Source organism: Hoplias malabaricus, chromosome 1, assembly GCF_029633855.1.
Source record: "Hoplias malabaricus isolate fHopMal1 chromosome 1, fHopMal1.hap1, whole genome shotgun sequence".
NCBI lineage: Eukaryota > Metazoa > Chordata > Actinopteri > Characiformes > Erythrinidae > Hoplias > Hoplias malabaricus.
In genome coordinates, this window is record NC_089800.1 from 14,772,941 (window position 1) to 14,800,627 (window position 27,687).

Genomic DNA, 27,687 nt, shown 5'->3' on the forward strand with positions numbered 1-27,687 from the left:
CCGTAAAACTAAAAAGTACATATCTATGGTCAGTGGTAACTTATAAATTGGACAAGCATAGAAACAAGGATAATATTTTAACGTAGTGGCTGATTTATATTACAAGATAAACAATTTACATCAATGTCAAAATGAAATAATAATTGTTATCTGAGTTATCTATGTTTAGTGGAACCACCTAAACCTTTATCTAAACAATTTTATTTACATAGCAATTCCTACGTGTGACTAAATAAGGAATAGAGAAAAAATTATTCTAAAAAGTGCATTCATGAGGAAAAAAACTTGACTGAAAAGAAACTCAGAGGGTTCATGTGGTACTTCAAGTGGTTCCAAATGTGTTGCTAGTTGTCTGTCATGGTATCCCAGATGGTTACTAGGGTTTTTACAGTGCTTGCTATAGTATAGCTCTGGTGGTCACCACGTTGTTTATAGTAGTTTTATTAGGATGTTCAAGTCACTGAAATATTTTTAAAGATTCCTTGTTGTTGTGGTTGTTTTTAAATTGAAGAAAGGCAATTGGACCAACAGTAGTGTATTATGTGTTTATGAATATAACTATAACTGCTTTTTTGATGTTAGTTATAACACCAGAATTAACTGCATCTTCAGCTCCAGCATTTTCACTGTTACATTGAGTTACAGTGTACTGTAAAATAACATGAATTTCATGTAGTGGTCTTAATATCCTTTCCTTAATTTAACATATATACATTGAAACAAAAAATTATTCTTCGGGTCTATAGTACAATACAAAACAGCAGCATATTACACAGGGTATACATGCAGTAAACAAGGGGTTCTCAGTCCTGGTGGGCCTCTGCCCTGCACATTTTACTGCTCCTAATGCCTCTAATGCAACTAGTGAGCTTACGTGGGTCTTAAATCACCAAATGTATGGCTTTAAGAATAGAATATAAAATGTGTTAATATGAAACACAGAAATGTTTTAAATTCCTTCCCAAAATCAAATCACATTGTTAATAGGTTATGACACATGCATTAATGCATACTTGCTTATAAACTGTGATATTTCTTAAAATTGGGGGACCTTGTTAACCTTTTTAAAAAATAGATATTTGAGGCCCCCTGGTGGTTTGGGGGCCCTAACAACTGCCTATATTTTGTGCACTAATTTGCTAAGGCAAAATAGTAGCTGTGTATGGAGATGGAAAAAAAAGTGTTTTGAACACAGAGACTCTGATATACAGTAAATCAATTTAATAGACTATGTGTACATATAGATTCATTTATTCATTCATTTTTTGTAACTGTTTATCCCTATCAGAGTTGTGATGGATCCTTCTTACTGGAATCATTAGGCACAAGGCAGAAACACACACAATGCTCTGAGTACCAGTCCATCACAATTTTCACTCTCATCAGTAAGGAATTTCCCACAGGCAATAAGCCTAATAACATGTGTTTTTTGGACTGTGGAAGAAAGCCCACATAGGCACTGGGGGAACACACCAAACTTCTTACAGACAGTGACCTGGGGCTGAGATTGAACCCATGAGAGATCCTGGAGCTGTAAGTCAGTGACACTACCTGTTGTGTCACAGTGCTGCCCTTGTTTGTATATTCACGGTTATGTAAATTAACAATATGAATTACCATAAAATGTATAGCTTTATTGGCACATATATTTTGCTGTGATTGCATTTAGTATGATCAGGATAAAGGCCATTTTTAAGCATGCAGTGGAAGAGTGCCTTAGGGTGAAATGGAGTTTAGTGTTGCTTTATCCAAATGTTACCAATGACCACTTCAAAGTGTGTGGAATTCAGTTTAGCCTGAAAAAATATAACATGGTAATTATATATATATAATTATGTTTTGTTTTGTTTTTAATCTGATTTATCATCATCATCATCATCATTTTCTTCTCCGCTTCTCCATTTCAGGGTCGCGGTAATCTGATTTATGTTCAGTTCAAATATATTATATCTGGTCTTGTTTTTTTGTCATTTACACCCACAAACAGCTGTTGTTGTAATAGGAAAGACATGTAATTGGTTTTCAACTATAAAAATGGACAATGGATGGATTTTGGTCTTACAAAGTATCTTTGGCAGACTACACCCCTACCATAAAAAAATAAAACAAACGGAGCTAAACTAACTTACGTTAACATGCGAGTAACACGACTATATTTTTAACATTTTTTAAAATTGAGGTCATTTAATCCTTTTTAACATTGTTGGGCTGGCAGGATGTTAGTTCAGTTATTTCAGTACCATAGGTTCAGAGTCTATATGTTCATTTGACTTCTGCTTCTAAACTGTGCCAAGTCTTTGAGCCTCAAGGTCCCCTAAGACTCTTGTCAGTCCAAGGCCTTTGATCGCTATTCCCATCGACCCAGTCAGTAATCCATCCTTGGAAGCACCAGTATATGAACTTGAACAGTACGCAGCCTCAACATTCACACTCAAACACTATGTTATTTTACTATGTGATATGTTAGATAATTTTCTTTATTTTCTGAAATACTCCACCACATCCAAGCTACTGTGATGGTGATGTACAAGTTGGTAATCTTTGTCACGTGGGGTGGGAAATCTGTACTGCAAATATAACACAAGGCAAACACAGATTTATGAAGCAAAATTATAGAATATAAGTAAATAATTGAATTATCTGCTGGCAGCAGGACCCTTCCCTCCAACTTATCAAAACATGGCATGTCCGAAGCCTACCTCGAATTATTGGACACAAGGCAGAAACAAACTCTGGACAGGTCACCAGTCCATCGCAGGCCGTCACACTCACACGTTCACTTACACCTGAGAAAAGTTTTCATTGGCATCATGTGATTTTTTAAATTTATTTATTTAGGAAGAAACCAGAGCACATGCTATTCTTTTCAGTTGTAAGATTTCTTTCCTCTTCCATCTATTCCTATCTATATTTGTATTGTCCTTCTCCATTGTAAAGCACTTTGGAAAAAAGCATTTGCTTTTAAATGTGCTCTATAAATATATATTACTCACTTACTTACCTACCACTTACTGCTTACTACAGGAAACTCATATAAACACAGAAGAGTACCTCACAGGGATTAAACAAACCTGGTATTTTAAAAAATCACAATGTATGGTAAATAGTTTATGGCCTGAATGTAATCCTTTTTGTTATGACTTTTTTTTGTACGTATCTGTGAGCATTGTAGAAATAAAAACAATTTTAAATATAACTTGCTGAAAATGTTAAACTAACACTAATATATATTTTTGTAGAATAACCTGTAGATTATTTTGTGATATCGGTCAGTGTGATATTGGCCACAAATATAAATTTGATTAATTGTATGGTAAATATATGACGGGGAAACTCCGGAGGGGCAGGAATCTGATTTCTTTAGATGACAGTGATGAAGTGGTGATGTGGAATGGTCGTGGATGGAGTATGGGGACTGGTGTAGGGCTCATGCCTCGGAGAAGGCTGCAGTGTGTGCGCAGTCCGCCGGGGGGCGCCCGGACTCTAGTGTGGAGTTGCGCCATTTCGCGGAGCTGAATGCCACCAGATGGCAGTTTAGGATTGCTTCTCTCGCGAAAGGCGCGGTTCCGCTTTGAGGTCTAAATTACAATATAAAACATAAAGTATTCTGCCATTAAAATTTGACCAATTAACGGCCGGGCGTGGCGCGAACACTCTTTCAGCGGGAGAAGGTGAGTTTATGTGAGTTTTGAACAATCGGGAAATGTTCGCGCGGACACGCTCGCTGAGCGCTGCTATCAAAGATGGAGGACGGGGGGATGGGGGATGGTCTGTGGCCAGAAAACACGGAGCCGCTTCTGCTCTGTGCGGCACCAGGGTTTACCTCCGCCGCCGCGGCGTCACGCCGTGGAGGAGAGCAACAGTTCTTAATCCGCGGCGTGGTTTTGTGTGTCACACCGTGCAGCTCCGAGCAGATGCTCATCTCTGCACAAACACACACACACTATTGTGATTGTGAGATGCTAAGCTAGTGGCTAGCGCTTGCAGATGTATCCGTTTCGTTTGTCCCTCTTCAGCAGAGGACATTCCCTCTGCTCACAGAGACACTAAGTCCAGTCTGTAGTCCCTCTGTGTCCGGGCCTGTGTTGGACAAAGCCGATGTTAAGCTCTTTTCCGAATTTCCATTCCACCTTAAATGGTGCAGCGGTTACTAGGCGCCAGAATTGAGTCGCTGCAGCATTTAAGGTGGACTGCACAATTCGACCAAGCAGCGAAGTTCAGCTTGTGTTTGTAGCTTCCTAACGTGACTTGTTAATTACGTGCTCGGTAACTTTGAATCCTCTCTGCTCTAAAACACGTTAACGTTGTATTTTCGTTGGCAGTTTTACAAAACCTAACGTCATTAAGGGACAATGGAAAAAGTTTATATTTATCATGCCTTTTTTGTAGCTGTCAAAAACGGGAAAGGTGAAACTTAGAGGTTCAAAAATTCAACTTTTACACAAACATTTCTGAGTGTTCACTTCGTGCACCGAAGGCGAGGTTAGAGCCTTGGGCCAAGGTGTTTCAGGCAGGTGACCACAGGACTTTTGGAAGTAGCCCAGCTAATCAGCTAACAACTTCAATTCTCTCAAAACGTCCAGAACTTTTCAGAAGGGAGTGTATGACTCATTAAAGTTGTTGGCTAAAGAGGTGCCAAGCTAGAAGTCTGTTTTTTTACCCGCCTTTGATTCAAAATCACAGCCTCTGCTCTCGGTCTTTTCTGCTCTCGTCCTGACAAACCTGCTCTGGCGCCAAATTTTAGCGGGTAAACACTTGGTAGAGTTTTTCCTCTCCCTCAGAGGAGGAGTTAAGCTCAGCTCAGTTCAGCTCGACGCAGCTGTTTTCTTAGTTAGAGGCTAAAGTTTGGACGCCCTTAGACAAATGACATATTCAGTTTATTTTCCGTGAGAAGTTAAAACACTAGCTACCTACACGGAATACATTGAGTTGTGTCATTTTTAACTATGCTTAGTGCCCGATAAGTTAAACATTATGAAGGAAAAGGTGCTTTTGCACAGATCAAGTTTTTAGTTTTTTCACCAGTTTGGATAAACCCAACAAGTAATAACTATGTGAGCAGTAAATTGTACGTGTGAATTTCTTGTCACTGCATTCATTCTTCTTCTTCTTCTTATATATTTCACCTTCTCTGGGGGTAACCCAACGTTTACACAAACATTTAAAGTTTTCCACACGTGCTTTTTGTATTGTTCATAAATTTATTTCCATGGTTAAAGTGATATTGTAAGTTAGTCATTTTATTCTATTTAACTTTATGTACAGCACTGTGGCCTAACAGGTAGATAGTGTTGCTCCAGGGTCCTGAAGTTGTGGGCTCTGGTTTCCTCCCATGGTCCAAAACGCACGTTGGTAGGTGGATTGGCTACTCAAAAGTGTCCATAGGGGTGTGTGTTTGTGTGTGTGTCGCCCTGCGAAGGACTAGCACCTTCTCCAGGGTGTGTCTCCACTGTGTGCCCAGTGTTCCGCACAGGTTCTGGACCGCGACAGTGAATGAACCTAATTTATGTAATTTTTCAACAACAGTTCACTTCAGCTTTACTTTACAGAGTGTTTTGTGCAGCTCAGGTTTTGATATAAATTCAATGGAAACATCCCGTCTCAGAAAGAAAATCTCATTCTGTACAGGATTTTTTTTGCTGACAGCAGCTGCAGTGAGTGAAACAGTTCTTTAAACCTAGACTTGTAATAGCAATGACACAAACTGTTGTCCCCTAGCATCCATACTGACTGTGTGTAGATTTTAAAGACATTCTAATGATTTATTGATTAGAAATACACTGCTGTGGAATCTCCTATCACCAAATTAAGAGGAGCTGACCAGTATGGATTTCTTTGCTGTGATGGTGATGTCAACAACACACATGTTTTCAATCCAAAAAGTCTGTTTGCAGTTGTAAACCAGGTGGAATATTGGAATTCATTTTGTATTGTAATTTTATGTAGCTTTTATGGCTTTCGACAGTCCTTCAGGTTCCTGTCACCACCACTATAAACTGTCCTGACTCCCCTAGTTTCTGTAGAATGCAACATACCAAACCACTTATGTTCACATCTTAGGGATTTATTGTTGAGGTATGTTTGAAATGTTGGTGTATTTGCTCTTTAAATGGTTCTGCTCTATATTTGAAATCCTGTTATTTGTAGTAACATAACTCAATATTTTGGGAGCTTCTTTTGTTGAGAGATTACTTCCAGTTTACTTTAAGTTGTTGGAATGGCAGTAGGGCAAATAATGGACTGATTAAATATGGATAGATTTGTTATTAAGTGTTATTGCATAAATTGTTATAATGAAAGCCATTGAATACATCATCTTTTCCATGTTTAGGTTGTTCTTTTTAATGGAAAGCCTATATGAATATGCTTCTTCAGCCAACACACAGTGAACAGTGAGTCTGTATAACAACAAAATGGAATATGCTCTTGTTTTGGTTGCTATATAGAAGCATTTTTGTTAAGAGTGTAGTGTTGTAGGTGTAAAGTGACTAATCCAGAGTGTCAGTTTTGACTGAATTGAATTACACCCTTCACAGAAAATGTTTGTCAAGTTCCTCTGAAGCAGTGTGGTAGTGTTATGCTGGTCATGACTTTTGACTGTTATCTGTGTCGGTCTCAAAGCTTCTCTGGACTGTGCCTCTGCGTCTTTACCTTTTTGTCTGTTGCATGTAGAAGTTGAAACAAACTTTTATGTTAATAGAAGTCACTGCCTGCCCTCAGTGTTTGATTATGGATTTTGTGAATTGCTGAAATGGTTTAGGTTATTAGGGGGTGGGGGGGGGGGCAGCATAAATAAGCTCTAACTCATATTAGCATGCTATAGACTGGTGTAAAGCATGTTTTGAAAACTTTATTACTGCATTTATATATTTTGCTAGAAATGCTTAGCTAAAATGAATTATTTTTTTTTACATTTTTTAGTATATTTTAGTATATATTTATTTGTTTTATTAACTACTGACAATTGTAAAACATCAAACCATGTTTTCGCGGGTTTTTTTTAATTTGGTTTGTTTTTAATTCCTATTTAAACACAATGAATGGCAAAGGTTTGTATGTGAACAGACAGGACTGGATTTGATATCAATCTAATACCCTTATCCCATTAATTCTCCAGACCTTGATAAGCAGGATTTTGTTTTAAGCCTAAATCTGGATCTGGTGACATTTTCATTTTAGAATCTATTTTAGATCTGGTAAGTTTTGGGTACCACACTTGGATCGCAAAATATTATTGCCAGGATAAATTAGATAGAAATAATAGCCTTTTTTGCATGATCCAAAACTTTTCTCATCCCTTGTAGGGACAGAGCTGATTGATTCCAATGTGGTGGTGCATAGAGTCCACTTAGTTACTTTACAAAACTGGATTTCTTTATCTGCTTACGTTGGGATAATAATCAAGGTGGTTTGATTGAAACACATTTGACGTTCACCTGTTGGTTTCACTTTGGGCACATGTCCCAGACTGAGATTATGACTAAGCCTAGACTGAAAATATGTTCCTAATGTGAGTCGCCGTTGGCACTGTAGTTAAGTCCAAGATTAGGCTTAATCCAACAAGCCTTGTAATGTTTGCTTATCGAGCTGAGTTGTACTTTGTAATGTTTCTAGGACACTGTGGCAAGAAGTAGAATATTAAGACCAAAAAATACTGAACAGATGGCATTATGTTAGTATGTGTGTTATTTTATGGTTATTTTTAGTTGTTTGCATAATAAACAGAGAGATGAACAAAATGATTATTAGTGAAATTTCAGCTAAAAATAGTCAAGCAGAGAATTGAAGCGAGATATGCAATAGCATATCAGCAATAGATATGAGGTGTTATTTATGGAGGCAGATGACGTCTGTATATTTAATTAGATCTAAGGTTTCTTCCGTAAAGGGTGTGGGCCACATAGATAGACAACACAATTCATTCGTGTGGTTTAATAGTAAAATTGTCTTCAGCTATGTCAGGACATTTTTCCAGGAATAGGTTTTGCCTTGAGTTGATGCATATCTGCAGAATAGAATTTCACTCATTAAATGGGATCATCATCACATGGGCATGAAATTAATGCTTATGCTTTTGTTATAGTTCACAGCCTCTTTAAATGTCTCCAGACACAGCAGCTGAGGTTCATCAGGCTACAGCCCCCATATAACAGTTATCTTTACCCAAGTCTGTCTGTGATTAACACTGATTACAGTTATAAATAAGGAAGATAACAAAAAATGTATTGTTAAAATAGCTTGTTTGTATTCTTTTGTCATCAGTAAATCAATGTGTGTGACACATTGCAGCTTCAAGTGTAATTTGTTTCAGTTTCTTTAGTGAGAATTATGCTCTCTTACTTGCATCCTCAAGGCTGAAATCCAATTTTATATGCAGCGGCATTGCTGTCCTTGGCTCTGGCCCTCTGGGAGCACAGTGAGGAGTAAATACTTTAATTAGAGCACAATATGAGGCTAGACAGCGCACCTACATTTGTCATTCATCTCAGACACGTTTGTTTCTGTGCTTTGTGGCGCCTGATTCTTTGGCCCTACTGTAAAAATCAGTGGGACACAAATAAAGAAATAAAGCTTCATCACTTGGTTCACTCTGACGAGACGAATTCTTTATAGAATCTGCACCCACAGGAGGCTACGGTTTTCCTGTTGCTTATTCCACCATTTGACCTGTTTTTGAAATGCCTGGAAATGTGCTTCTTGGAAGATGATGTCCTTTGATTTATGTTCATTTATCAACCTATTGACAAAAGCATGACCTGTTCACGTGTGTAGTAATTTTTTTGGGGAGCTATTCAGATGCATGACATGTATTCCACAAGGCTGGTGTTGCCATGGCAACACCTTCACCGTTGGTCAGACGCTCACTGTCTCCATTTTCACTGGCTGTGTCACTGGTATCAATGGACACGGCTTGACGGCTGCAAGAATAGAGAGTACTGTACGCCCCGCCTCTGTGGTGACTGAATATTTTAAATGAAACAGTCTGAGATAGATGTTTAGAGATGTTGCCGTCATTTAATCTGCCGTATGTATAGCCATAGAATTATAGATGCACAGGCTTAAATTTCACCTCTCAGCAGCTTTGAAAACCCTTTTGATATGTCCACCATACAGAGCCTGCTCAAATGGAGTGCATTTGGTTCCAGCTTTCTTTTGTATCCTGTTGCAGGCCGGCATTGTGATAATGATAAGATCACTATACATTATGCCGTAATGGTATTATGTTTGTTTGATTTTGACAGGTTTAATTTCCTGGCTATCTGCCACTTTCTTGCATCATGATATAGAGCAGTATTTTTGTATAAGTAAGCCTAACATGCACCTGACTTGTATAGCAATTTTTGCAAAGCACTCTATTTTACTTAATCTAATCTTTGCTCTAATTTATTTTTTTTAATCAGAAGACAAGCTAGTTATATTACAGACCTTGTAACTTCATATTGACAATGTAATTTCAGTGAGATCTGATATTTGCCTTCTCTCTCGTCATTTACAGTTGTTCTCTATTTAATGTGACATGGTTTAAGCATTGTTGTGGAAATTGTGTGGAACATGTATATGAAAATATATAATAAGTGATCAATTAATAAAATTTCTTTTGATAAATGTTGGTCAGTATTTTCCCTTTCAGAGCAGTCAGGGTTAAATCAAACAACTGGCTGAATACTTTTGATCTGGCACATGGGTTAGGTTTTTGTATTGTGTTTTACTTCTTCTGTTATAATACATGACAAACATATTTTTACTCTTGTTTACTTAGTAGCCATCTATCTGTTTTGTGTGATGGACCCTGGGTAGCTAGGAGCGTATTGCTAATTTAGAGAAATCGATATTGCGAAACCAAGTATCTCTTTGTCATTACAGCTGCAGAGGAACAAACAAACTAACCATCTGCTCAGTACTACACTATTGAATCTTTACCCACACACTGTTAGGTGAATGTACATAAGTAGCAGCTACTTATAGCACAGAGCTACATTCCTGTATGAGGTGATATTACATTTTGTTTACATAGATGTTAGCTTGATTGGTCTTTCTAACAGAGACAATTTTTTGACAACCATAATTTCCCATAACTGTTCCTTTTACCTCAATGCCTTTCTTTAATGGCATGTTAATGTAGTTGAAAATCATGTTTGAGATGTATCAAACCAAAGCAGAAAAATGTTTTTCCACTTTTCTATTACCATTACTCAACAATTTAGTGTGCCATTCGAGTACAAGTTAACTAGGAAATAAAAACATTTTTTTCTATATCAATTTAGGTGTTTACCACCAGTGTGACACAATTAAGCATTTGAAGCAGAGGTCCACTCAACCCCAGATTTAAATACATTTCTCTTAAAACAATATAAACAGGTAACCTTTAAGTGCTGTAAGTAAATCTGCTGTACAGATAGAAAGCAGGGAAGAGCATGAGGTTTTCATTATCTAGTCAACCATGAATCATTCAATGGACCACTATTGCATTGTAGACTATTACATTTGCAGGCTTTAGACTCTATGAATTTTATTTCGCAGGATTAAGGGAAAACCTAAAAATCTGCCATCTGCTATAAGCCATAAGCATGTCATTTTTTTATTATGTCCCACCAAGGTTTATTAGAAGATTTACTCACAAAATATATTGTGTAGTGCTGTTTTTGAAGCTCTATTATAGCCACTCTAACAATTTTATCTCTACATTTGGAGCTCCTGTTTGTCAGTCCCAATGGCTTGCTGGCTCCTGATTGCATTGATATCCTGAGCCTGATTTTGATCTATAATGCTTTGAGTTTGACGGCAAACCTGTGTCTCCTTGTCTAACCCATGGCAATTAACAAGCAAATTTGAGTGTTGTGTGGATTAGCAGACAAGTTTGAATGTGTATAATGTAAGAGTTGTTTGTGAGTAGGAAAGACAAGCAGGCAAGTAACACTGTCAAGTGAAATGTATCATCATCTGCACTAATTAACTCTGCCTTTTGCAATAGTGAACCCTTGAACTTGCATAGAACTTGTTCAGCGATTGGATTTGCAAGTGCAGACAAATTCTTTTAGCCCCTTGTGTGAGATCTTTATCTAGGATACTAAACACTATTTAAAAACATTTGGCAGCAAAATCCTGTTCAAGATTTCCTGTAGAGAATATATTGTGTTACTATGTAGAATATATATTCACTCAGCAGAAGGAACAATATGTAAGTTGTAGATTGATTAGATCATTTTACCTGTAGTCCCTGTTTTTTATATATTTGGTCAGAAATTGTATATAAAAATGTACTTAAAATGGTGTTGTCATTGGAATTAAATGCAGTTAACCCACTGCCTGCTCGTAAGCACCACACAGGCTGTTTACTTTGAAGTCCAAATAATGAAACGACTGTAATTTATATTGACATAGGTTTTTATATTTTATTTATATATAAGTAAATATATTATAATTGAATGAATATATATATTTATTTATTTTTGTGTACTAAGTCTTTTCTATTTTGGCACCTGTGTAATTTGGATATAATGGATTACAGGGGCATTTTGTAGTAAAATGGACTAGTTGGTAGACCTATAGGATTCATTTCTGTTTGCCCTATCAACAAGTGATCTCTCTTTACAGGTAAAATTTTGTTGCTACATTTAGGCCTGTCACAATGATTACATTATCAACATATCGTACAATATATGGATATAAGAATGAGTGTCACCACTATTTTAACCACTTGCTCTGTTCTCTGGTGTTCTATGGTTTCTGTTTTTGGGCCATTATTTATTTATGTTAAAATATTAATTTAGGATATTTAAAATATTTTATATTCAAATTTCATTGTTTGAATGTTCTTAATAACTACTTTTTAACTACTGTTCTTAATAACCTTTTCCATAAATGTTTGCTCTTTAAATGGGTGTAACTGCAATATTGTAATATTTTATAATCATTATATCAGTGGCATTAAATTGTCTTAAAATAATAATAGTTTCTGGGGCAAAATATCCACCACAGAACATGGCTATCGGGACATGTCTAGCTACATTTAAAGAAGAGATAGTTAGTTTTCTTTTAATTATATATTATAGGGGGTTAGTTTAGTGATCACTGCAGTGTTGTATAGCATGTTCGAACCAAAAAAAATCTCTTGCTGCACTGACTTAAAAAAATCACTGCAAATTTTACCCCCTTTCCCATCATTAGGAGTGTCTTAAGAACATCTTAATGCTGTGTTTCAGTGTAGAAGATAATAGGAATATATTCTCATGCTTAGAATAGCCAACCGACAACTGTGGCCCCCTTTTATCATTATATTGTGATAATGCATATCACAGCTATGGTCATTGCTTAAAGAAAACATACTAGTTGCAAGTTTTATTACAAAAAAAAAATCATTATTCCATTTAATGGCACTACTGACTGATTCAGTGTGTCCCAATTTAACAAACCTTAGAGAAAAGAAGAGAAGTGATATAGGATGAGATAATGTCTGTCTTATGATGTAATATCTGTGCAAGGTTGGTCACCCCCTACTGATAGCCGTACCTCCTCCTGTACAACCTCATGTCAGTAGTTTAATAATTGATTTGAATATAGTTAACATTTGGTGTTTGAAAAGCTCTGCATATAAATTAACACGGATCCCATTGTGTATATACACCACAGTTGGATACCACAGCTACTACAGCTGAGGTTACTCTATTAAATACTGCAACAGAGCGGCAAAGAGAAAATGCCTCACAAGATGAAAAGGAAATAATACGAAGTGGCTAGAATCTCTCTCTCTCTCTCTCTCTCTCTCTCTCTCTCTCTCTCTCTCTCTCTCTCTCTCTCTCTCTCTCTCTCTCTGTGTCTGTTGCCACCTTTTCTCATACATATTCTCACACAGTCTTGTGTGTGTGTGTATTTCTGTGTCTGCGTGTTCACTTGTGTGTGTGTGTGTGTGTGTGTGTGTGCACGTTTATGTGTGTGTGTGCAAAGTGCTTATTTTTGCTCTGACCTCGGCAGCAGAACAGCGTGTAACGTTTGATTCTGCTTAGCTTCAGGAGTCATGTATTCATTTTATAAAAGAAAATGCCAGACTGTATAATTGGATATCTCACACAGTAGTTTGAAGACACTCAGGCAGCAGTGAGACTTCAAAAGGTGCCCTGAAATGTATTTGTTAAGGACTTTGTTTATAATAGTATTTCATAGTCCTGATGTGGCGTTTTTGTCTTTTTTTTTTTTGAGGAGAGACAGAGTGAAGTCTGCTACTACATTCTTGTCAGAACTCCAGTTTTGCACCTTGGCCATGTCATGTGACTAGAAGTGATTTCACTGATTGGCCAAGTCAGTCCCACTGTGTATTCCTAAATTGCAGCTGGAACCAGCAACTGTTTCTGTCCAGAATGATTATCATATCTGATATGAAGTGGGTTTCTGTGAATTTAGTTCTATGTTGTTGTTGTTGTTTTTGTTGTTGTTGTTTTTTTACAGAGAACACTTTTTTGGTCTTAAGAGTTAAATGCTGTATATAGTTTTCTGGATTCTTATTTCATGAGCTCTGTGTTTTTAGGTTATAAAGTGTAGAACCTGTTGAAAAAGACATAATTAAAATTACACTATCAAAATGCTGTTTTTATAACAACATTAAGCTTTATTATCTATCTAGATAGGCTACACTTGTTTTTTAATATATGTGAAAATGCATTAGTGAAATTATTACATTATTTTTTCTTTACCGTATCGAACTATATTTTCTAAGCTTCCAGGACATTGGACACTATGTGAAGTACTCCACACAGAGGGAAGGAAACTAAACTAAAAACCATCTGCTTGCTAACAGATGATGCCGTTTAATGAAATGCTCATCAAATCAATAATAACAACACAGCACGGACTGAAACATGAATTTTGTAAACGTGCAAGCTTTTATGTTAAACTGAGCCTTCTGTATCAGTGTCTCGAATATATATATATATATTTATGTGTGTGTGTGTGTGTGAACTGATTTATTTTTAGATAAATATTCCCGATGGATAGAGGATGGCATTATCAGTCAGCTGCGCACTCTACATACTGTGTCTGTGAAAGCCCAGCCTGCCTGCTTTGGCCATATATTCCAGTCCAGAGGGGGTGGGGGGAGGGGAAGACAGGATCGAGTAGAGCATAAGGGATTTTATTCCCTATTTATATGGCATCATTATCACCGCTGTTTTTTTTACGTGTGTGTTTACACTGCACTCTGTGATGTTTTATCAGCGTGGCTACAGAAACCAATGAATTTCTGTTGAACAAGCAGTGTTTACTAATTGTCAGAGAAGGAACAGCAAATGCATTTACGCTCTCAGTATCCAAAGAAGCCCCCTTCTCCTCCTCCACTCACTCCTCTGGAGGTGGAGAGCCATCTAGTGTCAGTTAAACACTGACCCCAGACACAGGCGCATCCTAGTCTTTGCCCTGTCTGGCGAGTCAGCTAAGTGTTCTCTACCTACACTCTCAAATGACAGAAAAATAAAGCAGACTCCGCTGCGCTACCTATTCACGCTCCTTGCAGCTTTAAACAAAAAGGCATTGAGTCAATGCAGGACCCGTTTCGTTCATCGGTTTCCACAGCAACAGTGAAAGACCATGCTCAGTCTGCCCCCTACTGTTAGCACAGAGCTTTCTAAACCGAGATCGCAGTGCATGCCGTGTGACATTATTACTCCTCCAGTAATATTTACCCAAAAATATGTTAAAAAACTATTAACCTAAATTCGCTATGTGCTGTAATTATATTTAGTGATTTTCGACCTTTTTCTGCTTGTAGTCAAAATCTTGTGGCTTCTACTGCCTTCTTCTACCCTAGTGGCCTAGCCTTATTACTGCAGGCCTGTCAATACCGGGGCTCTCAGACTTTGTTTTCCTTCATCCTTTCCAAAATTCAGTACTCACATATTTGTGGAAAGATGTACATTACTTGTAGTAAAGTCTTGGTGGAAGCTCCTTAAGTATTATCATTTTTTATTTTGACTGAGTGTTAATTTAAAAATCTACTTTTTTATGACAACATTATTCACTTGTTTATGATCCCGTACCCTGTGATGTTTTAGACAGTGGGGTTACTTAAATTTATGAAGTTAACAGTTAAATAGTGCACATTTTATATAGTTCTCTTCGTTTTTAAACCATTGACAAGATTATGGATAATAATTTACTAAAATAATTTGTAAAAGGGGGGAAAAAATAATCAGTTTTATTATCTCAGTAGTTTTGACATGTCCACCTGTTAGACGTTGATCAGTTTATTTGAACTGAAAATACATGTTGTTTTATATTCTCACTATCATGTTCAAAACCGTTTGATGAATTGATCAGTAGAAATGATCAATATTTGCAGATACACAAGTGTTTGACCAGTGACTATGTTCCTAATTTAGTATTTTTTGGGTACAATACAAAATTATAATTAGGTAACAACGAAAGTAAATATTAGCCTGCATGTTTTTTATTTATAATAATTTCTTGTGTCAAATCAGCTGTCAAAAAAATAAAAATGTGAGCAATGCTTAATGAGGCATTCTGGATATACATTTTATGCTAAATTAAATCCTTTGTGCTTTTTTTTTTTTTATCCAATATGAAGTTATCTACAGTTCTGTTCGTCATCAAACGTTTACTTGTGCAGATTTATACAAAGAGTTTAAGAGATGTAGAGAAGTAGCCAAATATAAGAGTAATTTTCTAAGTATCTGCTAAAAATATATGGTTTATCTGATTGAAAGTAACAATTCCAAACTGTTGAACAGAATTGTGTAAATGGTTTGTTTAGAAATGGCGGTGGGGGGGGGGGGGTATGCATAAATTAAAAAGCATTTTTATTATTGTTTCTGGACTTTTAATTATATATTGATTAATGGAACAGTATTATCTTAAAATAAAGATCGAAGTAAAATTTTCACACGTCATTTTCTTGGATGCAGTTCATTAAATCGCCAGCTGGTGCTACTAAAGGGTTCCTGAAGAAGTACACTGCTTTCTACTCAAGATGCCCCGTTTTTGGTGTGTTTTTGTTTGTTTTTTAACCCAGACCCAATTACTCTGGTTTTCAGGTTATGTGATCTTATGGCGGAGTTCGTTGCCTGTTCTAACTGAATCACCTTTCTGGAGACCAGGAGAAGCAGGAGGCTGTCTGAAACATCCTCACTCCTGCTCTGGAAAAACGTGTTTACACTAAATAACGTGCTTCAGTAAAGAGCCAAAATGATTAACTCAGAGTTTCCAGTTTTGCAGTGAGTAAAAACTATTCTTTTAAGTATTAATAAAGACTTAGTCATGTAAGATTGTGATAAATTCTTTGCATGTACTTTGCAAATATAACATTCTCAAACCACTGTGTAGATTTAGTCCTAATTAAGTGTGTGTGTGTGTCTGTGTAGGGACTCCTCTAATGAGTCTGGGCAAGGAGACACTGTGAGTCTGAGTCTCAGTGTCAGTGAGTTGGAGGACACTGGAGATGGAAAAGGCAAGAAGAAGAGAGGAAGACCAGGGAGACAAGCGGTATGACTATGCACACAACCAACCTCTCGACCTCTCCAATCTGCTGAGTTGAATTTTCTCAAGTTTAATGTGTTTTAATTGATCCAATTCAGCAGGTGACCAACAAGAAAGCCCGCAAATCTCCAGTGGATAAGGGTGGCAGGAGGCCCAATGGTATGGCCCAACAGAACGGAGAAGGAGGAGACCCCACTACACTGTTCGAAGTGGTCAAACTGGGAAAGAGTGCCATGCAGGTAAGACTGAAAAAACATTTCCTCTGGAATCTATAACTTACAAATTTATTCCTTGGATGCTTATAGTTGTTTTGCAAAATGATTTATATAAAATTTTGTAATTGGAGTTGTTACTAAGTAATTAAAATATTTACTTTTAAATGTGTCTGTGCAACTGACAAATTTAGTATTTATTTTATGTTCTACATGTAACAGTTATCTTAATTTTGCAAAACAGAACTTTTCAACAATAACAAAACCACATTTTCGTAGTTAAACACATTTGTTTTATTGATCTGGCTTCTTGACAATTTAAAAGCAAGAACAAATATAAAATTACAATGGTTTATAATCACTGGCAATGATGTCCATGTGACATATTTCGTTTGCTTTAGTCTATTTTATCTCCCCACTGTGTTCAAAGAGGGTATTTATTTTTTTGTATTCATAATTTTACACGTATTTCCCTTCCGATTATATTGTCTTATTCATGCCATATTATTCTGTGTTTGATTTCAGTCAGTTGTTGATGACTGGATCGAGTCTTATAAGCAGGACAGAGACATGGCCCTTCTGGATCTTATCAACTTTTTTATTCAGTGCTCTGGATGTAAAGGTAATCTAGCCAAATACCGATTGTTGGTGGAATATAACAGTGCAGGGATTTCACTGTTGGACAGTTTAGGCAAATTTATTAGGCATTGAACAAATGTTTTAATTGCAGGTACTGTACGAATCGAGATGTTTAGAAACATGCAGAATGCAGAAATAATTCGGAAGATGACAGAGGAGTTTGATGAGGTATGCTGCCATTCTCAGGAATGTTAAGTATGCTGTTGTTTTGTTTCTGGGTTATAAGGAATATAGTTTTTAATTAACACTTCCATTCAAAAAACACAGCAACTAACAGGCATTCAGGGAATTTCCTACAACATTGCCTTCTAACTGCAAAAACGAATATATGGATGTTTGACATGTTTCAGCTTTATATTAATATACACATACAACATATGTTGGTTAATGGCAAATCCAATTATTTAAACTAACACAAACGTAGATATGTATATATTTAGATAACCACTGAACCACATTGTCAATTCTAGCCATCCCCAGGACAAGTTTATGGATGACCGTAGCCCTGTTTTTGTTTATTTTTGGTCCCAGAGATTTAATATACAGCGGTTGTGTTTCAGGATAGCGGCGACTACCCCCTCACAATAGCCGGCCCACAGTGGAAGAAATTTCGCTACAACTTCTGCGAGTTCATTGGCGTTCTGATCCGTCAGTGCCAGTACAGCATTATCTATGATGAGTATATGATGGACACTGTCATTTCCCTCCTCACCGGTCTTTCAGACTCACAGGTTCGAGCCTTCAGGCACACCAGCACCTTGGCAGGTAAGAGATGCTCATATCACCCACACTTGAACAATATTCATTTAATATCTCAAGCAATAATGTACTGATTTTTTTATATTGAGAAATATGGAGTTATATTGTCACTGAAGCTTTTCTGTTTGTTTTAATGAGTCTGAAAAGGGTGAATTTAATCTGTTTAATGGCCTTGTCAGCTATGAAGCTGATGACAGCCCTGGTGAACGTAGCTCTGAACCTGAGCATCAACCAGGACAACACCCAAAGACAGTATGAGGCTGAGCGCAACAAGGTTGCTGGAAAGAGGGCTACAGACAAACTGGAACTGCTGCTGGAGAAGAGGAAGGAGGTGCAACATTACTTCTTGATTCTCAGTGTGTTTTGTATATTCTCAGCTTATTCAAAAAGTTTGTTTATTCATGTTTGTTAATTTGTGTTTCAGCTTCAAGAGAATCAGGATGAGATTGAAAACATGATGAACTCAATCTTCAAGGGAATTTTCGTTCACCGCTACAGGTATATCTGTTTCAAAATAATCAGTCACAAATATTTCTTTCTAAAATATGACTCTATTTTAAGTTTTTCTTGACCTGTTTTCAGAGATGCTATTGCTGAGATCAGAGCTATTTGCATTGAGGAGATTGGTGTTTGGATGAAACTATACAGTGATGCCTTCCTTAATGACAGCTATCTAAAGTATGTGGGCTGGACGTTACATGATAGGGTGAGTTTATAACCAACTGAGCTGATTACTTATTTTGACGTATGTGTAGATTTCAGCCAACATTTTTGCAAGTATTAAGTCATGTGAGCATTTAAGTGTGCTCTTACTTTTTCATCCTTGCAGCAAGGGGAAGTTCGACTCAAGTGCCTCAAAGCACTTCAGACGCTGTACACCAACAGAGGACTTTTCCCCAAGCTGGAGCTCTTCACTAATCGCTTTAAGGTCAGACAAAATTTTAAATCACTGTAAACACTACCGCTGTGTTTCAGAAAGGATCTAGTGAAAAATATGTTTATCTAAAGAATGGTGGCACTGCAGAAAATATTAGTTAACGTATCTTATCACTTAGCGTTTTGTTTGTTTTGATTTGTTTTAGGATCGCATTGTCTCTATGACACTAGATAAAGAGTATGATGTGGCTGTGGAGGCCATCCGGCTAGTGACTCTGATACTGCAGTGAGTACTTTTCACATCGCCTTCTTTCTTTCACTCTGTCACACATCAGACTCCTGTCCTGGTGAGCCAATGACTTACATTGACCATGTGATCTGGTAGTAAAAACCATGGATGGCCATGAAACAATTTAGGTGGAAAAATACACTTGGGGAGAGAAAAAAAAAATTAAAAGGTAACATTTCTTAACTCACTGAATTCCTTGTTAAGGAGATGGTCAAATTAAAGTAAAATATCTACTAAAAATAATCCTGTGTGTGACCAAAGCACAGCTAAATATTTCCCCGCACAACTAAGCATATTGATGAGTATCACATATGCAGAGAACACAACATTAAACATTGACTTGACATTGTTAGAAATGAGAAAACACTAATCCCTTCAGAGCTGTAGCTTTGAAAGGCACTCTTGTTTTATCAATGTCTCCCTTTGTTCGGTGTGCTTCAGTGGCAGTGAGGATGCGCTGTCTAATGAAGACTGTGAAAATGTCTATCACCTGGTCTACTCAGCCCATCGGCCTGTGGCAGTGGCAGCAGGAGAGTTCCTCCACAGAAAGTGAGTAATTGGAGTAGTTGTATAGTAATTAATATTTCATTGGTTTACAGTATGGTTGCTCAGCAAAATTCCTGAAACACTACCATCTGTGATTTATTGTAATATGGGTACATGGAATTTTACTATTTCATGTTGAAACACTGAATCATATTTGCTCTGTAATCAATCATTAATTTTATCTGCCTGCAGGTTGTTCAGCAGGCATGACCCCCAGGCAGAGGAGGCTCTTGCTAAGCGGCGGGGCAGGAACAGCCCAAATGGCAACCTCATCAGGATGCTTGTGCTTTTCTTCCTGGAAAGTGAGGTGAGCAGCTCAAGGTGTAAATCTGATGTCTGCACTTTCATATGAAACATGTTCCATTTAAGGACTTTTATCAGATTGTTTTCCCCATTAACCTCTTGCAACACAATACTGGCCTGTATATTACTTGTTTACAATAGTTGAAAGGGCTGTAATTAGTTATTTGTAATATGTTCGTGATTATAAGGTATATCACAATGTCATTGTGCAAAATGGTGGTGATATTTTTCCTTTTTGTGCTTCTAGTATTTATATTTCTGCTTATGCATGAGTTGCATGCATATAAATAACGTGTGTCTGTGTGTGTGCGCGTGTGTGCCCCAGCTGCACGAGCATGCAGCATATCTGGTGGACAGCCTGTGGGACAGTTCTCAGGAGCTGCTGAAAGATTGGGACTGCATGATCGAGCTGCTGCTAGAGGAGCCTGTGCAGGGAGAAGAAGGTAAAAAGAGCTGCTTTATTTATTCACTGAGAATGCTGCTGGATTGTCCATCTTCGCCGGAGTGTTCAATACTTTATTGATTAGTTAAAGTAGGTAATCATTTATTTCTTTGTTTTTAACCCTACGATGGTTGTTTCAGTGCTGGGAGACAGGCACGAGAGCGCTCTGATTGAGCTAATGGTTTGCACGATCAGGCAGGCAGCCGAGGCTCATCCCCCTGTCGGGCGAGGAACAGGGAAGAGAGTATGTATTTACTACATTGCATATTATGTTTAGCATTTTGCATGGATATACAGTTTATTTTAATATTCTTCCCCTTGTTTTGACACCTCAGGTTCTCACTGCTAAAGAAAAGAAGACTCAAATTGATGATAAGAATAAACTCACTGAACACTTCATCGTTGCGCTTCCAATGCTTCTGTCAAAGGTACAGCGTAGCTTTGGAAAATAAAGGAAAATGATAATAAATAATAATATACCCTTACTATCAGCCTGTTTATTAACTTGCATTTTTTAAAGCTAGTATGATTATGACAGTCAACTAAAATCTCCTTATTATCTTACTCTTTCTTTCCTAGTATCAAGCAGATGCTGAGAAAGTGGCCAACCTCCTCCAGATCCCTCAGTTCTTTGACCTTGAGGTCTACAGTTCGGGGCGAATGGAGAAGGTGTGTGGTGAACTGTGTATAGATATAAGAGCTTTTGTTTTATCAGCTGACTGTGACATGAAAAAAAAAATGTGTTTTCTGTTTATTGCTCCTGCTGCTGTTGCTCAGCACTTGGACGCCTTGCTGAAGCAGATCCGGGTGGTGGTAGAGAAACACACTGAGACGGAAGTGCTGGAGGCCTGCAGTAAAACTTACAGCATATTATGCAGTGAAGAGTATACTATCATGAACCGCGTGGATATTGCCCGGAGCCAGCTCATCGATGAGCTCTCAGACCGCTTCAACCATTCTGTGGAGGACCTTCTGCAGGAGGTGAATTAGCAAGGCACCCTGTTTCTATTACAATGATTTGACAGCATGTACTGATCTGTTTAAAAACACAGATGGATTCTATTAAAAAAATGATTAAAAGTGTAAAATGTGTTTTCTTTGTCTTACCCTTAGGGGGATGAGGCTGATGATGATGACATCTACAGTGTACTCTCATCACTAAAGAAACTTACTGCTTTCCATAAGTAAGAGAGTTTTGGCTTCTTTTCATTTTCTGGGTGTTTTTAAACTGAGTGCTTGTATTCTAAGACATAATTTACAATGTGTTTTCCAGTGCACATGATCTCACAAAGTGGGACTTATTTAAAAACTGCTACCGGTTACTCAAAATGGGAATAGAACAAGGGTCCATGCCAGAGCAGGTACAAAATGACAAACTGTATTAATCTTTAAGACCTAATGAGATCAGATGAGAGGTAAAGTATTGAAATATTAACGGTATCTCTCTCGTGTATAGATTGCTGTCCAGGCTCTACAGTGTTCACATTACTCAATCCTGTGGCAGCTGGTACGAATCACAGAGGGATCTCCATCCAAGGTACAATTCATATTAATCTACCATTCTTCCACATAAGCTTCGTACATGTCTTTATTGTTAAATTAATATCTAGAAGCTAAAGAAATGTAATGTCATGTTTGTTTGTTTTCCATTTATTTTCCCAGGATGATCTTGTTGCTCTGAGGAGAGTTGTAAAGTCATTCCTAGCTGTATGCCAGCAGTGCCTATCAAATGTGAACACTCCTGTGAAGGAGCAGGTGAGAGTGCTGAGTCAAGGCTCAGCAGTTCTAATGTGTATTTCTCTGTGCATGTTTACTGGTAACATCAGTATTCACTCTGTGATGTCTTCACAGGCGTTTATGTTGTTGTGTGACCTGCTGATGATATTCAGCCACCAGCTGACCACAGGGAGCAGAGAAGCCCTACAGCCACTGGTCTTCAATCCAGACAACACCCTGCAGAGCGAGCTCCTCAGCTTCGTCCTGGACCATGTCTTCATCGACCAGGATGATGAGAATCAGAGCATGGGTGTGTTCCTTCTTGGATTTTTCTAACTGAAAAACAGTCTGAATCAGAATGGGGTGACAGATGTCCAAATGCAACTTGTTTGTTCACATGGGCAATTCACCAGCAATTTGTTGACTTCCTCTGTTAGTTGCTGACGTCCTAGAGATGTGGTCTTACTGTAATACTGACCCCTAACTTTTCACAGAGGGCGATGAAGAAGATGAAGCAAATAAAATAGAGGCTTTGCACAAGAGGAGGAACCTACTAGCTGCTTTCAGCAAGCTTATCATTTATGATATTGTGGATATGCCTGCAGCAGCTGACATCTTTAAACACTATATGAAGGTATGACATTACTGTGGTGTTTTTGAAGGGTAGCAATAGTGTAGTAATTGAGGTACTGTTCTGGAATTACTTACGATTGTTCTTCCTTAGTATTACAATGACTATGGAGACATCATCAAGGAGACCCTGAGCAAGACCAGACAGACGGATAAGATCCAGTGTGCCAAAACCCTTATACTCAGTTTGCAACAGGTAAGCAACTATATATTTTTGTAGAATACAGTTAAAATTAAGTCTGTTTTGATTAGATCTTTTCACAGTCTTAGCCTGTGTATGTGTTGATTCCCACTTGGAAACTTTCTTTATTATATTACATATTAACCATTTTATCTTGTTTTCAGCTGTTTAATGAGCTTGTGCAGGACCAGGGTCCTAATCTGGACCGAACCTCTTCACATGTAAGTGGCATTAAAGAGCTAGCTCGTCGCTTTGCTCTCACTTTTGGACTGGACCAGATCAAAACCAGGGAAGCAGTAGCAACATTGCACAAGTAAGTGGCTCTGCAGATTCAGACTATTGTTTTAAAATTATTTTGGAATATCAGATCTCTCTCTGTGTGTGCTGTGTGTGTTTGTTTGTGCTCTAAATAGCATTCTTAGTTTTACAATTGTTACAATTTTCAGGGATGGAATTGACTTTGCTTTCAAGTTTCCAAACCCCAAAGGACCAGAGTATCCTCCCCCAAACTTGGCTTTTCTGGAAGTTCTATGCGAGTTCTCTTCCAAACTGCTCCGGCAGGATAAAAAGACTGTGTAAGTGTTAACAGCATCAGTGGAAATAAACTGTGGTTAAAACAGTGTTCATAAGTTCATAATGTCCTTCTGTGAATACATCTTTGTATCCAAGTGTTTACGTATTTGACCATTTGTAAGGGCACAATTTTCCCATTGTGCATGTGTGCATTCATTTATTTAGCTGAGGATTGCCTTTTAATTTAGGACTAGATTTAGTATTACTACAGAATTATGAGGGTAATGCAAGTCTTTAGATGCTGTGTAGTAAAAACTTGTGTGCATGAGAGGGAAACAGACGATTTGGCTGTATGTGCTACAACAAATTCAAACTCTACATAAAATTGTTTGCAGACATTCATACTTGGAGAAGTTCATGACAGAATACATGATGGAGCGGAGAGAGGATGTCTGGTTACCACTGATAGCCTACAGGAACTCTCTGCTAACGGGAGGAGATGAGGACCGTATGTCTGTCACAACGGGCAGCACCACCAGTCGAGCCAGCACAGTTCGCAGCAAGAGGGGCCGACCGCCACTGCATAAGAAACGTACAGACGGTAAGGCAGCAACAGCTACCTGATACATATATTTATATATTGCCGTCATTGTGTGGTTTCCCACAAATAGTAACTGTAGTTCAAAAGGTATTTTCTCTTAACTGAAATTTATATGTTAATGTGGAATTTAAATCAATATATTACTTTATAAGTTCATTTGTTAAATGCTCTCACATTAAAGGCTAAGCACCACTTAATGGACCTCCATGAATATTTCACATTATTTTAGTTACTGACATATATAAGTATGAAATAAAATGAAAATAGCTGCTTAATTTGCAACCGTGATGTCACTGGTGGACAACAGCTGAACAACGCGCGGTAAAACACCGTTATGACAGTATCTAGCTAAATAACCAACATTATTCATGACAATAGCCTAGCAATAAGCTAAACTCAAATTTAGAGGTACCGTTATTCTTGTAAATGTGATCGAGGTTGAACTCGAATTCATCCGACACTATAAACCTCCATAATACAACTACTGAGCCGAGTATAATCTGAGCCACCGAGTTTAGAAAGTCAAGCTAACGTTAACTAACGCCAACTAAAACAGGCGAAGTAAGTGTCCTTACCCTGTTTACCTCCATGTTACAGAGGCTCTTGAACACCTTTCGTTGGTTTCCTTACATGCCCATATTGTTGGAAAAGCACCAGTGAAATGAGCGGATGATCCATTCCAAAGTGCTCGTTAAAGTTGACAAATTTAGTCCATTTTCTGGATATTTTGGGATCTTTGGGCCATTTGTGCACAGATGTCCCACTGTACATTGAATTATTGCAGCCAAAAACAACACACCTTTTCATCATTTTGCATTAAATTAAGTGCGACTTCTAGAGTTATTGTATTGTTTGACACTTTCATAGAGCTGGTGCTTAGCCTTTAAGAGTAGCTGGTGATTCCCTAAAATGTACCTTTTACAAGAAGTGATGACTTACATATTATATATAAAAATTAGTAAATAAAATATATATAAAGATGAAATGGCACAATCTGCTTTGTACAGGCACACACAACAAATCTCTGCTTTCTTTTTTTCTGTGTCTGTTGGACAATCAGATGAAAGTGTGGACGGCTCATGGGTGATGCGCAACGACACCATTCAGACTCCTGGAGGTCTGCAGACACCACAGCTCACTTCCACAGTGTTGAGAGAGAACCCACGACAAGCAGCAGAACACATCCCAGAGCAAGACTCCTCAGAGCCTGGCTCCGAACCAGACTACATTCACAAGTAAATGACGTCCAAATGGGCCACACTTGATACTTAATGATTCTACTCACCATTGCTTTTTTTTTTTACCTGATTGCCTGTGTCTGTCCTCTCAGTCCACAGATGCAGATGTCGTGGCTTGATCAACAGAAGATGGAGGAGGTAAACAGGAAAGAGAGGAGTGGCATGAATTACATGAAGGCACGGAGTGGAGGCGTAAGGCAACAAGTGTACGTCCTTTTTGGAGTTTGGGAACTTCCACATTTCATCCTCAGATATTCAGACTACAAATGTATTTGGGCCTTCTTGCATTTACTGTACATGAAGTTGGTTATGGCTCTCAAACCATAGCCCCACTCACAGTATGCTGTTTCATTACCAGTGGCAGGTCTTTGCCAGCTTTGCATATCTTAATTCCAGTTGCAGCTTAAGTTTTAAAGTCAACATATTCTTTGCTGTTCTTTTTATTATTATTAATATTTTAAAAAAACATTTTCATCCCACCCAGACGTGGCTTAATGGAAGATGACGCAGAGCCCATCTTTGAGGACGTAATGATGTCATCACGTGGCCAGTTAGAGGACATGAATGAGGAGTTTGAGGACACCATGGTGATAGATCTGGTCAGTTATACCCTCAACACATCTCTTAGAAATATACTGTGGCTTATTATTTATAAATAAACTTACTTTAAACTTAATATTTCGTTTAATGTTTTCTCATAGCCACCATCAAGAAACAGACGAGAGAGAGCAGAACTCAGACCAGACTTTTTTGACTCCACAGCAATTATAGAAGATGATTCTGTAAGATGATTCTCCTTTATGTTAAACCTTTAGTGTATGAGGTTTACTTCAACAACTAACGGTTTTATTTCTTGTTTATTGACAGGGATTTGGTATGCAAATGTTTTGAAGCAGACTGCAGTTTCTGTGGGGGAATCGCAACCAGCAACGTCGTTTCTCCAATCAAACAGCACCAATGTGTTTTAAGAATCACATGTTTGACATTATTTTCAAGCAAAAAAGACTTCTGTGGGTTTCTCAGTGATAAAGTCACAGACACAGATGAAGAGTTTGGTGATCATACTGAGTTTTAGTGAGGACCAGTGTGTGAATCTTCTGTCTGTTCATATCTTCTTTTACCATGGTACACATGGCCCATAATTTTACAAATGTGTAACATTAAAACAAACTTTTTGTTGTTTTTCTGTTTTGTAGCGTTCCCATACAGATTTGTCCCCTTTCATCCGGTCCCTGCAAAGTGTTAAATATTTTAACACAATTTTAATGATTGTGAGAAGTTCATGTACATATTGTATGGGTTTATGAAACGTCTCGGTGCATTCGAGTTTAGCACCACTTTGGCGCTCAACAAATGTTTCCTACATTAAATGTGGACACGTACACATACAGAGGACAGATGTGGAATTATCAAAATTTCAAAAGAGGCAGTTAGGGTCTCTGGATATTAACAGCTTGCCAGTTTACATTTTACTAGTTTGCATTTACCTCCTCTGGCAAAAGAGCCTTTTAGAGTGATCTGACCTTCAACTTTCCATCTGTGAATATGTCCCAGCTGTAAAACATCTACACAATACTGTTTGTCTGTGAATGTTATGTTATCTATTGGGACATGAAGTCCCGTGTATGAAAGTGCATCAGGCTTCATTTTAGAGCGTCAATGTGGTATTCACGAGTGATGTCATATCCCTTGTTTAGGATGGTGCCTATAGACTACATTGCTATTTTAATTAGGACTCATCAAACTAGGGGGGTTACCATTCGTTCACCATGTTGACTTTTCTTTTTTTTATGTTTAAATAAAGGTATTTAAAAAGTATTTTCAATTAAGTCAATTTGCAAGAGCTATCGGAACTCACAAGTGTTTGTTTTTTCAGCACACAATTTTTGTCGTTGTCTGTCCCCAAAACTGTACTGGAAGTATTTTTCATGGCCAGAACAAAATTTAAATATTAACGTTTTTTGTTTTCTTTTGGTCACTCTCAAACCAGGTTCGTTTTCAGTGAAAATCCACATCCATGAGGTTATGTTCATATTCTCCAGCTGTTTGGAAATTTTCAATGTGGCCATTAAAATTCTTGATGGGTAGTTTCTATTTCTGTAAGACTGAAATACAAGTTGTTTTTATCAAGAATTCATGTTCCTGCCACCCTGCTTGGAGTAATCGATCAACTAGATTTTAACAGTTGCTCTGGAGAGTAATTACATTTTGTTTCTGTGTTGATGTTGTTCAGTACCAACAAAAAAATCATTTTAATAAA

The 27,687-nt window shown here is 37.7% G+C and overlaps 1 protein-coding gene across 2 annotated transcripts; it reads left to right on the forward strand.

Annotated features, from left to right (window-relative positions):
* The first annotated feature begins 3,501 nt into the window (after nucleotides 1-3,501).
* Nucleotides 3,502-27,687, forward strand: stag1b (STAG1 cohesin complex component b). 2 transcript variants are annotated; one of them, XM_066646853.1, is made up of 34 exons: nucleotides 3,502-3,671; nucleotides 16,041-16,220; nucleotides 16,368-16,488; nucleotides 16,581-16,721; nucleotides 17,220-17,316; nucleotides 17,425-17,501; nucleotides 17,894-18,098; nucleotides 18,272-18,423; nucleotides 18,517-18,590; nucleotides 18,675-18,798; nucleotides 18,922-19,020; nucleotides 19,175-19,254; nucleotides 19,699-19,806; nucleotides 19,996-20,110; nucleotides 20,432-20,549; nucleotides 20,689-20,792; nucleotides 20,884-20,976; nucleotides 21,128-21,217; nucleotides 21,326-21,529; nucleotides 21,662-21,732; nucleotides 21,822-21,909; nucleotides 22,005-22,085; nucleotides 22,211-22,303; nucleotides 22,400-22,574; nucleotides 22,759-22,898; nucleotides 22,989-23,090; nucleotides 23,240-23,388; nucleotides 23,522-23,650; nucleotides 23,984-24,189; nucleotides 25,250-25,424; nucleotides 25,520-25,633; nucleotides 25,912-26,026; nucleotides 26,129-26,209; nucleotides 26,295-27,687. In XM_066646853.1, exons 2-34 carry the CDS (start codon nucleotides 16,192-16,194, stop codon nucleotides 26,316-26,318), a joined length of 3,774 nt encoding a protein of 1,257 aa, XP_066502950.1. In that variant the 5' UTR covers nucleotides 3,502-3,671; nucleotides 16,041-16,191; the 3' UTR covers nucleotides 26,319-27,687. The 2 variants fall into 2 exon arrangements, with proteins under 2 accessions (XP_066502950.1, XP_066502951.1); XM_066646854.1 differs by having other exon boundaries at nucleotides 16,584-16,721.

Excerpts from the sequence above, each read along its gene's own strand:
- stag1b (XM_066646853.1), top strand. The coding sequence starts at position 16,192 with ATGATTAACTCAGAGTTTCCAGTTTTGCA. Across the intron at positions 19,021-19,174 it reads TCTTCACTAATCGCTTTAAG|GATCGCATTGTCTCTATGAC; the intron begins GTCAGACAAAAT and ends GATTTGTTTTAG. Across the intron at positions 22,575-22,758 it reads TGATGAGAATCAGAGCATGG|AGGGCGATGAAGAAGATGAA; the intron begins GTGTGTTCCTTC and ends AACTTTTCACAG.